This window comes from Telmatherina bonti (assembly GCF_933228915.1).
Source record: "Telmatherina bonti genome assembly, chromosome: 24".
Taxonomy (NCBI): domain Eukaryota; kingdom Metazoa; phylum Chordata; class Actinopteri; order Atheriniformes; family Telmatherinidae; genus Telmatherina; species Telmatherina bonti.
The window spans coordinates 22,618,471-22,632,600 of NC_136633.1; the positions used below are offsets into that span (position 1 = coordinate 22,618,471).

Genomic DNA, 14,130 nt, shown 5'->3' on the forward strand with positions numbered 1-14,130 from the left:
GCGGATGCGTTCACGCACAGTGCACGTCTGCTTTATACGTCTAAAAGTAGATGTCAGTTCCCCGTTACATGTGAGTGTTGATAACAGACACTCCATAGCTGAATTTTACTATTAAAATCATTCAGTTTCTCATGTCAGGATGTAAAATATCAGCAGATGAAGAGTTACAGCGAGGAGCTGAATCATAAGGCTCCTTTGACATTTAGTTAATGAAATGGGCTCACAGCATGAAAACACACACACACACACACACACACACAAAATCCCTTATATACCCCAGTTCCTGCTATTATTAGCTTGATATCGCCTCTTTCTTCATAGAGGAGAAAGATAAATGACCATTTATTCCATCGATTTGGGCAAATAAAATGCTTCATCTTATTTATGAGACAGATTAGGTGTTGAGCATTCTATTCAAACTTTGCTCTCAGTGTTTGACAGGTCTACGGGTGGATGAAGATACTTTGGGGCAGCGATGGAAGCCTGGCCAATGGTGGCCTGGATCCTTTTATTGACGACCATCTGTGACCAGCTGAAAACCAGTCAATCACGGGATTTCACCATAAAGGATATCGTGCTGCTGCATCCCTCAAGTAAGAGCATCATGTCCTAATTTCAGTGTTTTGCAAAACCTATAATCTATTTTGAGATTTTAACAGATTGTGACAACATTTTCATCATCCTCAGCTGGACACTTTCGTAGATCTGCATTCTCTCACATTCCCAGCAGATGGCGATGTTCCCGGTTCTAAAAGACAAAAAGTGTTTTTTTTTCTCCCTCCATTTTCTCCTTAATGAAACCTTAAAGTCATATAGTCAAATATGATTTCAGACTTAATTTCTCTCATCAGTGTCTGCACCACCAACGGAGTGACATTGTCGAGAAATGTCAGGATTTTAGCCAAATATTTACAAGTGTATTACGAGTAAATTATGGTTGCCATGTTTACTTTGCATTTCATCAGTTACAAACAGTAACACAATGCCTGTGATACGCAGCTTACCATTTGGAGGAGTGCAGGGTAAAGCAAAAGACACACATAGGTCTGTCGCAATAAGCAATAAGTCAATTAATCGTCCGATAAGAGAAAATGTGTGCAAAAAGTTTGCCAGATGCAATAATTTTCATTTGTCTTTCTTTTCTCTCTCAATTGCACCATTTGTTTTAAGACAATGTTAACTAAACATGCAAATACAACAAGCTTCCATCTGCACATCAACTGCAGTTATCTCTGCTGGGAATAAAAGACCTTAACAAATTTCCTGACAGTCTACAATCGGCGTTTACCCAACAGATTAAATACAAACAGGACAGTGCAACATGGTGTGCACTCAAACAGTGTGGTTGGTAAAGCGATACTGCGCTCTAATATTGTTGAAAAGGCGACATTTTGAAAAATGTTGCAAATATTTCACAGCCAGTATGAATTGCCTGGATGAACATACAGGTTACAAACGACAATTCCACAACTTTACAATGACATGAAAAATGACATACTGAAGGTGATCAAAGACATTCAATTTAACCATTCCACCTCTGGTTAAGTCCAAACATGTCCCCTTATATGAGGTTGACCATTGACTATGTAACTTTGTTACACAGTGTTTAGAGACCATATGTTCCAGATAAACATGTTGCCAAAACCCCAGGAGAAATCCTGATGTGTTTTAGCAGACTGGGGACTGGATGACCATAAACTAGTCTGCACATCTAGCTGAAGGTATGTTGATCTTTGAAAGGGTGTGAAAATGACAACAATAATCGCTTAACGCAATATTATTGTTTATCGCAATAAATTCTGAGACAATTAATTACATGGAAAAAAGTTTACCGTGACAAGCCTAGACACACAGTTTCGTTTGTCTCCTGCCCATAGTTTGGTACGTTTTCAAGGAGCGTAGCTATCCATGACTTTACTCAGAAAATGGAGCGATACCAGAAATCACAGGGGTAGTGTCCAGTTAGCTGACACGCAACCAGCAAAAAGGAACAAACCAGAGAAGAAGAAGACACAGTTGTTAAAACAGAAAAAAACTTTTTTTTTCTTCTTGTGTTTTTGAATGGATGCAAACAACTTTACAGCGGTGCAATACGGCTACCAACAGGGGTCAAAACAGAGAAGTGAACTCTGAACTCAGCACTGCCCACAAGTGGATGAACCAGCTGTACTCATGGTTTTCACTGATGTCCCGATTTTCCTACGGCTGCCATCTTTAGGACCTAGCGCCATCAACTGTTAAAGGGAAAAATGACAATCATGCATCTCTGCTGGAGAAAAGAAAGCGCTATCTAAAAAATAAAAACAGTATTTTAGGGTTTGATCCATATATCATCTGAATTGCTGAATCCACTTATATTGCCCAACATTTGCGAATTTGATCTTTTTCGGACATCTACATTTATCTCAGTTACAATCCAAACCACTACACAGACAAATCCCTTACGGCATACAAGAGTACCACTGCCGACCGCTGCTTTACATCAGGATGGTAACTGAGTCCAAACGTCATCATCTGATGGACAAAAATCTTCATTACAGGAAAGGTACGTTGTGTCCCAGACAGCAGCTGACTCCGTACCGGATCCGTTTCCAGACTGGTTCAGAGTCATTATTCACTACTTCTGTGGCTTTTGAGGCACTTAAATCTGTAAGAAAAGTTACATTTGGATCTCTATTTATTTACCAGCGTATTGTGCAAAAAATCAACTGTAAAAAGTAGTGGCATCACATTTATGTATTTGTTTTTAATTGGCTGATTATAATCATACCTGAGAAGTACTGTATTTGAAATGAAAGGAAATTCTTTGGCACCCGCCACAAACTCAGAGCCGATGTTGGAAACTTTTAAAGTTTATTTTCTCCCTGAATCACACACAAATAGGGAGATTTACGGGAAAATAATGAAACAGGAAAGACAGTTAAAGTAATGGGAATTTCCGGGTGAAAACAGGGTTTGATTATAACAGATGTCAAAATATCAGATAATCTAATAATATCCTGATTACCTGGTACTGGACATAATTAGAAGGGGTATTCGCGGTATTCTTGCCAGCCATGTCCAGTCTCAGGACGGTCTTAAAGATAATGCTGTTGAGTGAAGTCATATGAAACCCATATGAAACACAAAAGGTGTTGCATCACCTGTCACCCCAGTTATCGTCAAGGTAAACCTGACGTATTCAACCTGAAATGTTTTTTTGTACCAGGCTGTAAACATGCTTATTTCTGCTGTCTTTTTAACATGGGAGTCTATGGGGATTCACTCTGTTTTGGAGCCCCTAGTGGATGAGGGGGGGTACTGCAGTTTTTGCCCCGTCCACATAGGCTTCACTTTTAATGTCGCAAGTTTCTGCTTGGAAATAACTGATTTAAAGACCATGGCAACATAAAAGATGGGAGGTACAAGGGCGGTGACGTATGGTGAAGTCTAAAACTAATATCCTCGTTGACGTACCTAAGAGAGCATAAATGGGCCTCTATGATGCGTTGATTCAGAAGCTGAGAATAATGACGTCATATCCATATGTTCTTCTTTGCAAACTGGAAGTCAGAGTACCAACATGGATGCCGGTAGTAAACTGTGTTTGCTCTGTTATAGAATTATATGTATATTATTAGAGCCATTGAAGCTGAAAGATGTATTTGGTGGCCAAATGAAAAACTTTTCATTTAAACAATGACTCCTAGAACACATTTGCTGTATAGCATGTTGTCATATATTTGTTTTAGTCAAACTAAAGAAAAAAAAAAAAGGCTAAAAGCGGAGTTTGAAACCAGTTTTGGTTTTCAGCTGACAACACACTAGCCTCAGTCTGTCGCAATAAGCAATACATCCATTAACTGCACGATAACAAAAAATACATGCGTTTTGCCAGACACAATCATTTTCATTAGTTTCTCTCTCGCAGAGAGATTGTTTTAAGACAATATTAACTAAAAACGGCAACGCAACTAGCTTTAATTCGTGCTTACAACACAACCATCAACTGCAGTTTTAACAGCTGGGAAACAAAAAACCAAAAGATGAAATACAAACCAAAATATGCGCGTCTCCCCGTCTCTCCCCAAGTAGGAGCACAAACAAGCGATTGATCTTTAATTCATGGGTCGTCTCATAAATGGATGCATTAATGAGACGACCCAGGAGCAAAGGGGTTGGCAAATATGTCAATAAGTCCACATTATTACTACACCAGCTGTTTCAAAACAACATGCTGGTGAGCACAGTTACTCTGTGAGAACCTGCCTGCCGCCCCCCGCCGGGTCAACATGAGTGGCAGGAATGTGGCAGAAATAACATGAATGCAGACAGCCGGCTGAGAGGAAGTGATGAAGGTTTTAACTTCTTTTACCTAAATATAAATGCTATATGTTGTGATCATCCTTAAACTATATTTTCCCCTTTATTTTTCTATGTGTGTAGTTACACATAATACATATGCAGTTATAGGGCTGGGTGATATGATATATATATCATATGGACGATAGAAAATGTCTTGTTTCATATGAGGCTCTGACGTTTACGCCACAATGAGGTGCTTTACTGCAGTATTTTACGACAAGATGCGCTTTATGGCATGCACGCTGAAATATATAAACAAACATGTAGGGAAGACGTGTTTCAGAGCAGGATAATTCACTAGAATATGACCAGTCGACCCAAACCGATGAACTTGTTCCTAAAAGAGGAAATTTGTCACATGGATGCGGTTTGGATATAAAAAGACCAACGTAAAATATGCCAGCTCACATCCCAACATCTCCAACACAATAAAAACCAGTTTTATCACCTGCACAACAATCATGACAAAGTATACAGAGAGCATACAGAGAGACGTTGCAAAAGCTGCAAAAGTAGCGTCAAGTGGAGGTGAAAGCGCTCATGAAAAACTCCAGATGCAAACACTGCAACGGGTATTTACCCATAAAACACCATACAGCCATAGTTCCCGTAGATGGAAGGAGATCACTGCTGTTGTTGCCAAGCACATCTGACATATATAACTGATGACTGACACAAAATTACACAAAAAATGTTATACTGTAATGAAGATATAAAATGAGCTATATCTGGATATGAGATTTTGGTCATATTGCCCAGACCTATGCAGTTATCCTTCACAACATTGTGCAAACATCTCAAAGCTCCTTTTCTGTTTTACAACTTGCAGACGTGCAGTTTTTCAGACTTACTCATGCTGTCGTTTTCACTCAGTTTAATTCTTGTCCTTTTGAAAAGGAATGTGGTTTTTTTTTTTTTTTTTTTGTTCGTTAAGCCATTTAACTCTGACCTATGAGTCATTCAGGCAGAAAAAAAGGCTCCTAACTCATGAGACGAAGCAGTGTTGTATTAACAACTTGGCAATGAACCCATTTTAAAGTGGATCTTTAGGCTCTTTGTTACCAGCAGAAGGATGCAAAGACAACTTTCTTTTTACTTGCATCTATGAAAAAAAGCCAAAGATAACACAGTTTGTCGGACATAAATAGTATTTGTGCAATAATGAGGGGATTCCCGACAAGCTATTACCCAAAAACCAGGTTGAGGAAAGTGAACAAATGTAAGCTCTGAAAGTGATCTCCTTAAGAAATGGGGACAATTCCAGCAGAGACCTAAACCAAGACCTGAGAGATGGATCTGGACTTTTAGTCCATCCATCTACAGTTGGCCGAAGCCTCATCAGAAATGGTCTCCATGGAAACGCTGCCACCCAGCCATTTTAAGGAAGGAAAACAGGAAGAAAAAGCTGATGTCACATGGCATGAACTGGGCTGAAAATCAGCAGAAACAGGTCTTATTGAGGGCTGGATGTTCCCCTGAACCACCTAGACAGAGAACTGAACAAAACGCTACTTCTTCTGCTGAATTACATCCACCATTCATGTAGCTTTTAGTGGTTTATTCGCTCCCAGCGACTTGTTCTGATGGTCATTAGAGGGCGCCAAAGTGCAAAAATGCTCCAAAGCTGTTCAGCTTTAACATTTCTATCAATGCAGGATAACTACTCCTTCTACTGAATTACAAACAGTCGCCATGAAGCGTATACTTCCACCCTCTGGAAGAAATCTAATAGGCTATAAGTAACTACACAGAGATGCGTATAAATGTGTAGTTTAGCCAATTTGACACCTTTTTTAAAAGTTATGTTTACATTACATTTGTGTCTTAAAGACCCTTTACGTAACTTTCTGCCCTTAACGCTCCACCTTCTGGACTTGTTCGATGCCACAGTGACATCTAACGTGCATTTCTAGAGCCGCTGCTGCCCAGCAGCATCCCAAGGCTGAGAAACCGACACCATAAAACTTTTAGATCCGGGACGCTAACGTTGCCAAGTTACACTTCACGCTAGGAAACACACTGGCTGTTTTGAACACGCAACGTCGCTGACTCCGCAAAGAAACACAAGGAAAGAGAGAGAGACAAAACAAGAGTCATCATAAGATTGTTTTTTGCTGGTTGGAGAGAGCGAAGAGGTCAGGTAGGATGCAAGATAGATGCCGAATTAGCTGACAATAGGGGGTGCATGAGGCGAAAATGCCTAAAGTTCTGTATTGTGTCTTTTAAGTCCATTTACGCTACCTTTACATAAATGGTGATGTCTGTTTCAAACATTGCTGTCCTCATATTTCCATACATATTTTACATTGCAATGTTTAAGTTAATTCATCCACTAGTGGGCAGTGCTGCGTTCAGAGTTGACTTGACACCAGTTAGTAGCGATAATCCACGACCCTGGAATGAACTAAGCGGTTAAGAAAATGACCGACTGAATAGTAGTTGTAAAAGTTATTTACAACAGTCCAAAAACACCAGAAGAAGAAATAAAATTGATTTGCTGTTTACAACTTCCTGTTCCTCTTCTTCTCTGGTTGGGTGTCAGGTATACAACTCAACACTGCCTCCCTGCACTCCGATGGCATCGCTTCTGCGTTAAACGACGGATAGCCAAGCCTTTTTTAAGATGGACTAAATTATGTGTGTTATTTATTAGGTGCATATGGTTGTTTTTTTTCCTGCTGATCATTGGTGAAAAGGTTTGAATCAACCTTCTCCCATCAGATCAACTGACATATTTACACCTTTTTTTCTGATTGGCTGTTCGTCCATCCATCCATTTTCTGCCGCTTATCTGGGGTCAGGTCGCATGGGCAGCAGCCTAAGTAGGGAAACCCAGACTTCCCTCTCTCCAGTCACATTTTCCAACTCATCAGGAGCGATCCAAAGGCGTTCCCAGGCCAGTTGAGAGATATAATCCCTCCAGTGTGTCCTGGGTCTTCCCCGGGGTCTCCTCCCGCTGGGACGTGCCCAGAACACCTCACCAGGGAGGCGTCCAGGAGGCATCCTAACCAGATGCCCCACCACCTTGTTAACCACCTTAACTGGCACCTCTTGATGTGGAGGAGCTCTCTACTCTGAGCCCCTTCCGGATGACCGAGCTCCTCACCTGTTGGCCATTTGATGGGATCGAACTTGCTCCATTTAAATGCACTAAGAGGAACAATCTACCTGGTTAAAACACTTTCAGATTAGAGGTCAAACAGTCCAGCTGACTGTATTCAAACTCTTAACATCCTCCTCATCCTGTCTAGGCCTTGAGCTTTGCTTCAAGTTCAACACCTCATAAAATACCCGCTCATGTTTTCCTTTGAAACTAATATGCATAAAAACCAGTTTGGTGTCATGTCCTCCACAGCCACGCCTCACCCCGGCGGCTTTAAGTGCTTCACGTGTCAAGACGCTGCAGATAACTATGAGTGCAACCGCTGGGCTCCAGATGTGTACTGTCCAAAAGGTACAGAAGCTGAACACAGCAGAGTAGATGGTAAACTTGGTTTTTCAGTCACACATTGATGATAATCGATTACGATGTTCCAGAGACCAGGTACTGCTACACGTTCCACATGATGGACAAACATGGAGACAGTGTGTCTGTTATTAAGCGCTGCGCCACGATGGACAACTGTCGCTTCACTGGCTGCATGGACGTCACCGATAACGGCTACCAGGTGAGAGGAGGATTCCTCCGTCTTCCACATCCCTGCAGATTATTTCCTTCCCAACGTTTCCCTCTTTTCCCGTCAGGTGTGCACGTCCTGCTGCGAGGGGAACATCTGCAACGTGCTGGTGCCCAGAAATAGCAGCAGCGCCATTTTCTCCTCCAGGTCTCCTCTGGTCAGCTCAGGCAGGAGGCTTTGTCCTGCAGAGACGCTCTTCTTCATCATCATCATGATCAGCAGCTGCACAGCTGCATACGTTTCAGAGGGAAGCAGATGATTTTCAGTAGATTTTAATGCTGTAGAAGTAAAACAGCATTAGATTTTATATTAAACTGCACCCTTTAAATGACTTTTTACCCTTTTTATTAATTTATTTATGACAGCTCTAACATTTAAACACAAGTGTGTATTTTTACACACATTTTCTACATGTAACAATTAATGAAGTCATTATTATAATAAATGTATGGTGTGTCGATTCTGCTGCATAAGACGTATTAGTTAATTTCTGCAAAACAATCAATATGAATGAATCTGTTATGAAGTTATTTAATCCGGATTGATGATGAAAACATCACTTAATATCCAGAGTTCCAATTATTCTGCAGAACATTTAACCATTAGTTTGTGAAGAACTGCCAGTGTTCACCTTTTTTCTCATATAAACCAGCAGTCTCCAACTCCTTATGAGCTACCATCCTGCACGGTTTCACTGCTACAACACACTTGATTCAAATTAAATCTGACCTTAAAACTCTGCGTTTAAAGGTCATGTGCATTTCTAGAGCCACTGATGCCCAGCAGCGTCCCGAGGCTGAGAAACCGACACTATACACTTTTACGTCCAGGTCACAACGTGATGTTTCGCTTCACGGTATAATCAGGAACTGGTGGTTTTGAACACACGATGTCGCTGATTCAGCAAAGAAACAAGAAGATTTAAAAAAAAAAGAAGAGGAAAACAAGAGTCATGGTAAGATCATCTTCTGCTGGCTGGTGAGAGATGAGCGCCAGATGGATGTTGAATTAGCTGTCAATAGGGGGCGCGTGGTGTTGTCTTCAAAGCTAAATAAAAGCCGGTTCTTTTATCACATCTGCTGTTTTATTGTCTGACAATAAAAACACATGTAGAAGCCAGTAATGTCATGTCCACACAGGACAGGAATAAGCTTGGACACCAACGTTTCTCTTAAACAGACGCTATAAGCATCCACATCTCGTCTCCCATCAGCACCGACTCCCAGCCTCCACCGCTGTCCCACACTGAGGTTTGCAGACAACGCAGCAGTCATGTATGGAAGATCGGTTGCGCCAAACACGTGGATCAAAACGTCTTCAAAATGTGCGTACTGATGGCGCTCCGAACGTGTTCTTGACGCCTTAACGCGTTCTGAGCGCCTTCAGAACCTCTTAACATCCATTGGTTGAGGACTATAGGTTAAGCCATTTCATTAAAAATCGTGGGGGCTGTAGGCTGCAACACCCTCAGTTGGTTGTCACCATAGGGTTTTATTTGTAAGCTATTAGAATATTTATTATTGTTAATGTGGTTGCATTTATTTAAATGCCATTTAATTGTAAAAACTACAGAAATGCAAACCATTCAATAATTAAGCTAGACAAACATAATTGTTTTTGATTTATTTGAATTTCCATTTAATGATAAAAACTATGGATGAAATTCAAAACGCATAGAGGACGCCTTTCAGAACACGTTCAGGCACCTTCAAAATGCGTGTACCGATCGTGTCGAGTACGCGCTCAGAACGCGTTCTTGTTCTTCGGTACACGCATTTTGAAGACGTTTTGACGCACGTTTTTGGCCCAACTGGCCTTCCATAGTCACAAGCCAGTCTTCATCCACGTCGTCATCTCTGAAATCCAAAGCCGCTACAGCCTGATAAGAAATCACTTCATCTGCACTGTGGCGCTTTACTGGAAATGCTGTTTATTTCCTGACATTCAGTGCAGCAGCTTAAAGAGAAAAAATACATGTGGGTATGAAAAGTCTGACCTAACATTGTTCCAGTTAAATCTTGTGGTTTTGGAGCCTGGAGTTTTAACCAGCTGCAAAAAGGACATCTTTTTATTTCATAAATACATATAAACCTCTAGAACATTAACAATTTTGGCAGATTCGCCACAACAAAGTGAGACTTTGTGTGCATTTAATGGATGTCGCGTCCTGTCAGGGTCCTGAGCCGATACCGGCCGACCTGACCCCACATGAAGCATCTTCAGCACTCAGATTTCCTCTTGTAGAATAATATTAATTAAAAAAGCCTATTCTTCATCATCAAATACATTTGATAGTCCTTGTAGTCTGGCGATAGCAGCACTGTTGGTGGGTGCGCTGGTGAAAACAGTCCCCACAAATAAAGGCGTTCCTCTCAGGATGTGGCGAATGACGGTGCAGGAGCCGGACACCTCGATGTGAAAACCCAGATGTTCCAGCTGCTCGTCCGTCTGCAGCGACATCTGACTTGACGGAGAAGCGAAGAACTGTTGGAGGAAACGTTTACCGGTAAAACGTGATCATGGTGGGAAAGCAGGTAGAATGTAATCAGATTACTCACAGCTGCTCCTGTTGTTGGGTCGATGAAGTCGGCCCAGTAGCCGGCGGTCCACAGAGCGAAACACATCTCCTTCGCGCCGTTTACAAACTGCAGGGAGGAAGAAAAGCAGCTCAAGCGAAACACAGCAACAGAAATGTGTCTTCTTCAGACTAAAGGAAACATTTGGATTCATGGAACTTTGTCTGCACGTGCATCTAAATCGCTTCTAAATTCACCTTTTCACACGACCGGCGAGCTCTCACTGGCCACCCTCCGTTTCAGACAACGTGATTGGTAGGGGTGGGAAGATCGAAAATTGGGATTTTTTTGTTTCATGATTTTAAAATAGATTTTTTTGTTAAGTTTTTTTTTTCCCCTCAATGAAATAAAATGTATCTACTATAAATTTTTTGTCATTCTTATTGGTTTAATGATCCTTTTACTCGTCTTCTTGGGCATTATATGAGCAGAATGATGGTCTGGCTACTGTGTTTTCTCCTGACTGAAATCAAGAAAAATTACAAGCAAAATAAAGTTTTCGTAATTTTTTTTATTTTTGTTTTTTTTTTCTAAATTACGAAAATTAGCAATATTGAAGAATTTTGAGAATCACAATTTAAATCAAATCGGCATATCGTCACAGCCCTAGTGATTCGTCCATATTGGTCATGTGACACCCCAATGAATTCCTGTTTGGTTTTTTAACTACAAAGTATCGCCACATAACATTTTTACAACGTCGGGCTTCTTTATGCTGGACGCAGCAGACGGATACGCAGTTCTGTCTGTCTGCGACAGTTACGCGTGTGTTCAGGTCTGTGTTCAAGGAGCTGAGCGTTCACGTGATGCAGAAAATGGAGCGATACTATCAGAAACAACCGAACTGAGTTGTATATCTGACACTCATCAAACCAGAAGACGCAGAAACCGCCAAATAAAAAGCACATGAAGAAGAAAAAGTAGAGGATGGGTTTATTCTTCTTCTTCTAATGTTTTTGGATGTTTATAAAACAACTTTATAGCGAGGCAGTATCACCATAGACTTCATATATACATAGATGTCGCATTGTATCGATGCTGGTTCACTCTCCAGCGCTCAATGAGGCGTCTACAAAAATATGATGTCTGCGTTTATCGCTTCCAACCGGTGTCAAAATGCAGAAATGAACTCAGCACTGCTTGCTAGTCGATGAACCGTGTTGACGTATGAGAGCAGCGATGTATGACAACGTCTGAAACAGACATCTACATTTACGTACAAAAACAAAATAAAAACATGCTTTGTAACCTTTGAAACTTAAATCTTTGCCTTTCGGACTTGTTGGAAAGAATAATGACTTTTATTATGAGCTTTTCACACGTCGCCGTCCATCAGTGTGGCTGAGAAACTAACCTAGACCACTTCTAGCAGCTGGATAAGCTGAGTCACACGCTAGCTAGCAGATATAAAAACCGTTTCAAACGCAAAGAAACGCAGGATGACATGATGAGATATAAAGAAAGAGACAGAATAAGCGATAAGTGTCACTACAAGTCCTGTACAGGCTCGATGGACGGCTGGACTATCCATCAATGGGGGGCTCTAAACTTTAAAATTACAGGCAGGAGCAGAACTGGGACGTTTGGTGAGTTTAAGTTGCTGCTGAGATGGAGATCAATGTGCATCTTTTCCCCACCAGTCTGACAGACAACACGTTGAGATGGAAAATAAGGCCGCATCTCGCCTTAAATATGTATTACTTATCACCAAACTGACCTTATGAAGCAGCCGGTCTTTGTCCTGCTCTGCAGCTTCATCCTGCCACAGACTGTTCCTTTGCGTTACCGTGACGACCGTGATGGAAGCAGCGGGCGCCGAGGGGAACAACATCTCCAGATCTGAGGAAACATCTAAATAATTATTTTTTCTTTGGCTTTGTGTGATGAAAAAGCAGAGTAACTTTCCTTTACCTTTCTTTAGAAGCTCTGGGCAGGAGTTTATGGAGCAGTCTGTGTCTGTCTGGTTGAAGTACTGCTCAGCTTTGTGGACTCTGGTGGAAATAGGACCCAACTTTCCCTGTTAAACAAAACACATTTCATCCCTTTTCCAACGGCGACGTCAGTCTCGCGTGTTAAAAGGAAATAGTCTGATAGGAGACGTACGTGGAACTCGTTGACAAACTGGGCCAGAATGAACTGGTGTCTCTCCAAGCTGCTCGGAGTCGTCAGTATGTCGGGCACCGTTCTGTGGACTGGAGCCTTCTTCTGGTTCTCCATGCCTTCCAGGTGGCAGTCGAAGCCAACATTACCCGGTAACTGGAAGCGCTGGTCCTGAGGTCCGAACGGACCCATGCTCTCATCAGGCCATACTGTCCTTGGGCCTGGAGGGAGAAGATGGAAAACGGTGGAATATTCTGATGTTTTAACATCAACTCCTGGGGAGTTTAGAGAAGCAAGCAGACCAACGATATTAAGAGTAAAAATCCAAAACAAATGTTGTGTTTAGTCTGCTTAAACCTCCCGAAAATAATAAAAACTAAGTGTTAACGTGGAAGCAGCAGAGGGAGGATTGGAAGACAGAAAAGCGAAACTTTTGCGGAAGTACATAAAACTGCAGTTCCCCATTCATCCACTAGGGGCTCCAAAACAGAGCGAATCCCCATAGACTCCCATGTTAAAAAGACCAACTTCACAGCAGAAATAAACATGTTTACAGCCTGGTTCAAAAATTAATTTTAGGTTTAATAGGTCAGGTTTACCTTCATGACAACTGTGGGGGGAGTGAATTTTTTTTTCTAACTCGCCCGTTTAAAAGTAATTTAATCTCAAAGTTCAGCATATTTAGGGGCGTGTCCTTTTGATTGACAGGTACCGACCTCCCGCTTCAAGTAAGAACGTAAAACAACTGCGGTTTTTAGCCGGTTAACAACGTGACTTAGCTTTAGCACGCCTACCTCCGTTACTAGGGGTGGAAAATCAAGTCGAAAAATGGAATATTGGATTTTTTGATTCACAATTTTAAAATTGAATATTTTTTTTCAAATAAATAATAATCCATGGTAACATTTTTGTAATTTTTATTGGTCTTATTTACTTGTCTCCTTGGGTATTATAGCAGCAGAATGATGGTCTGACTACTGTGCTGTTTTTTTCCCCGATTGAGATCCAGAAAAATGACGAGCATAAAAAGTTTTTTTGTTTTTAATCTACAACAATCAGCAATATTGAATAATTGTGAGAATAGCAATTTAAATCGAATCGGCACCCAGAAAATCAGAATCTAATTGAATCGGGACAAAAGCATATCGTCACAGCCCTATCCATTAGCGAGTTACCTCCTGTTATCTCCAGGTTAGCTCGGATAGCTCTTAGCTACAAGCAGGTCAGAGTTTGATAGTGGTCAATCACCCCCCCTCTCCCCACCGCCCCAGCTCCACAGCCCACCAAACTTAAAGCTCTTCAGAACCTACAAGTGACTTCACAGAGGCCTTTCACCTTTTATATCCAGTCTGTGATGGATACTTAAAGGGGTGCTATCATGGTGCATTCGTTGCTGTGGGTTGCTGTTTTCCACTTCGTTTTCAGGCTCTGAT

General features: G+C 41.4%; 2 protein-coding genes across 3 annotated transcripts in view; one reads left to right on the forward strand and one right to left on the reverse strand.

The window, feature by feature from the left end:
* Positions 1–475: 475 nt before the first annotated feature.
* lypd6 (LY6/PLAUR domain containing 6) lies at positions 476–8,280 on the forward strand (the record flags this gene model as incomplete). The annotated part of the gene is made up of 4 exons (XM_079264136.1): positions 476–593; positions 7,700–7,798; positions 7,882–8,012; positions 8,089–8,280. The coding sequence occupies 4 exons, from the start codon at positions 476–478 to the stop codon at positions 8,278–8,280; spliced, it is 540 nt and encodes a 179-aa protein (XP_079120262.1).
* An 830-nt stretch (positions 8,281–9,110) lies between these two features.
* The window catches only part of mmadhca (metabolism of cobalamin associated Da), a 10,176-nt gene continuing 5,156 nt past the window's right edge, over positions 9,111–14,130 (reverse strand). For both annotated transcript variants that reach the window (XM_079263620.1, XM_079263621.1), the window contains exons 4-8: positions 12,701–12,918; positions 12,509–12,614; positions 12,315–12,436; positions 10,580–10,666; positions 9,111–10,505 (exon numbers count right to left, since the gene is read on the reverse strand). In XM_079263620.1, coding sequence (XP_079119746.1) covers positions 10,287–10,505; positions 10,580–10,666; positions 12,315–12,436; positions 12,509–12,614; positions 12,701–12,918 — 752 coding nt within the window. In that variant the 3' untranslated portion in view covers positions 9,111–10,286. The remainder of the gene's footprint in view (positions 10,506–10,579; positions 10,667–12,314; positions 12,437–12,508; positions 12,615–12,700; positions 12,919–14,130) is intronic.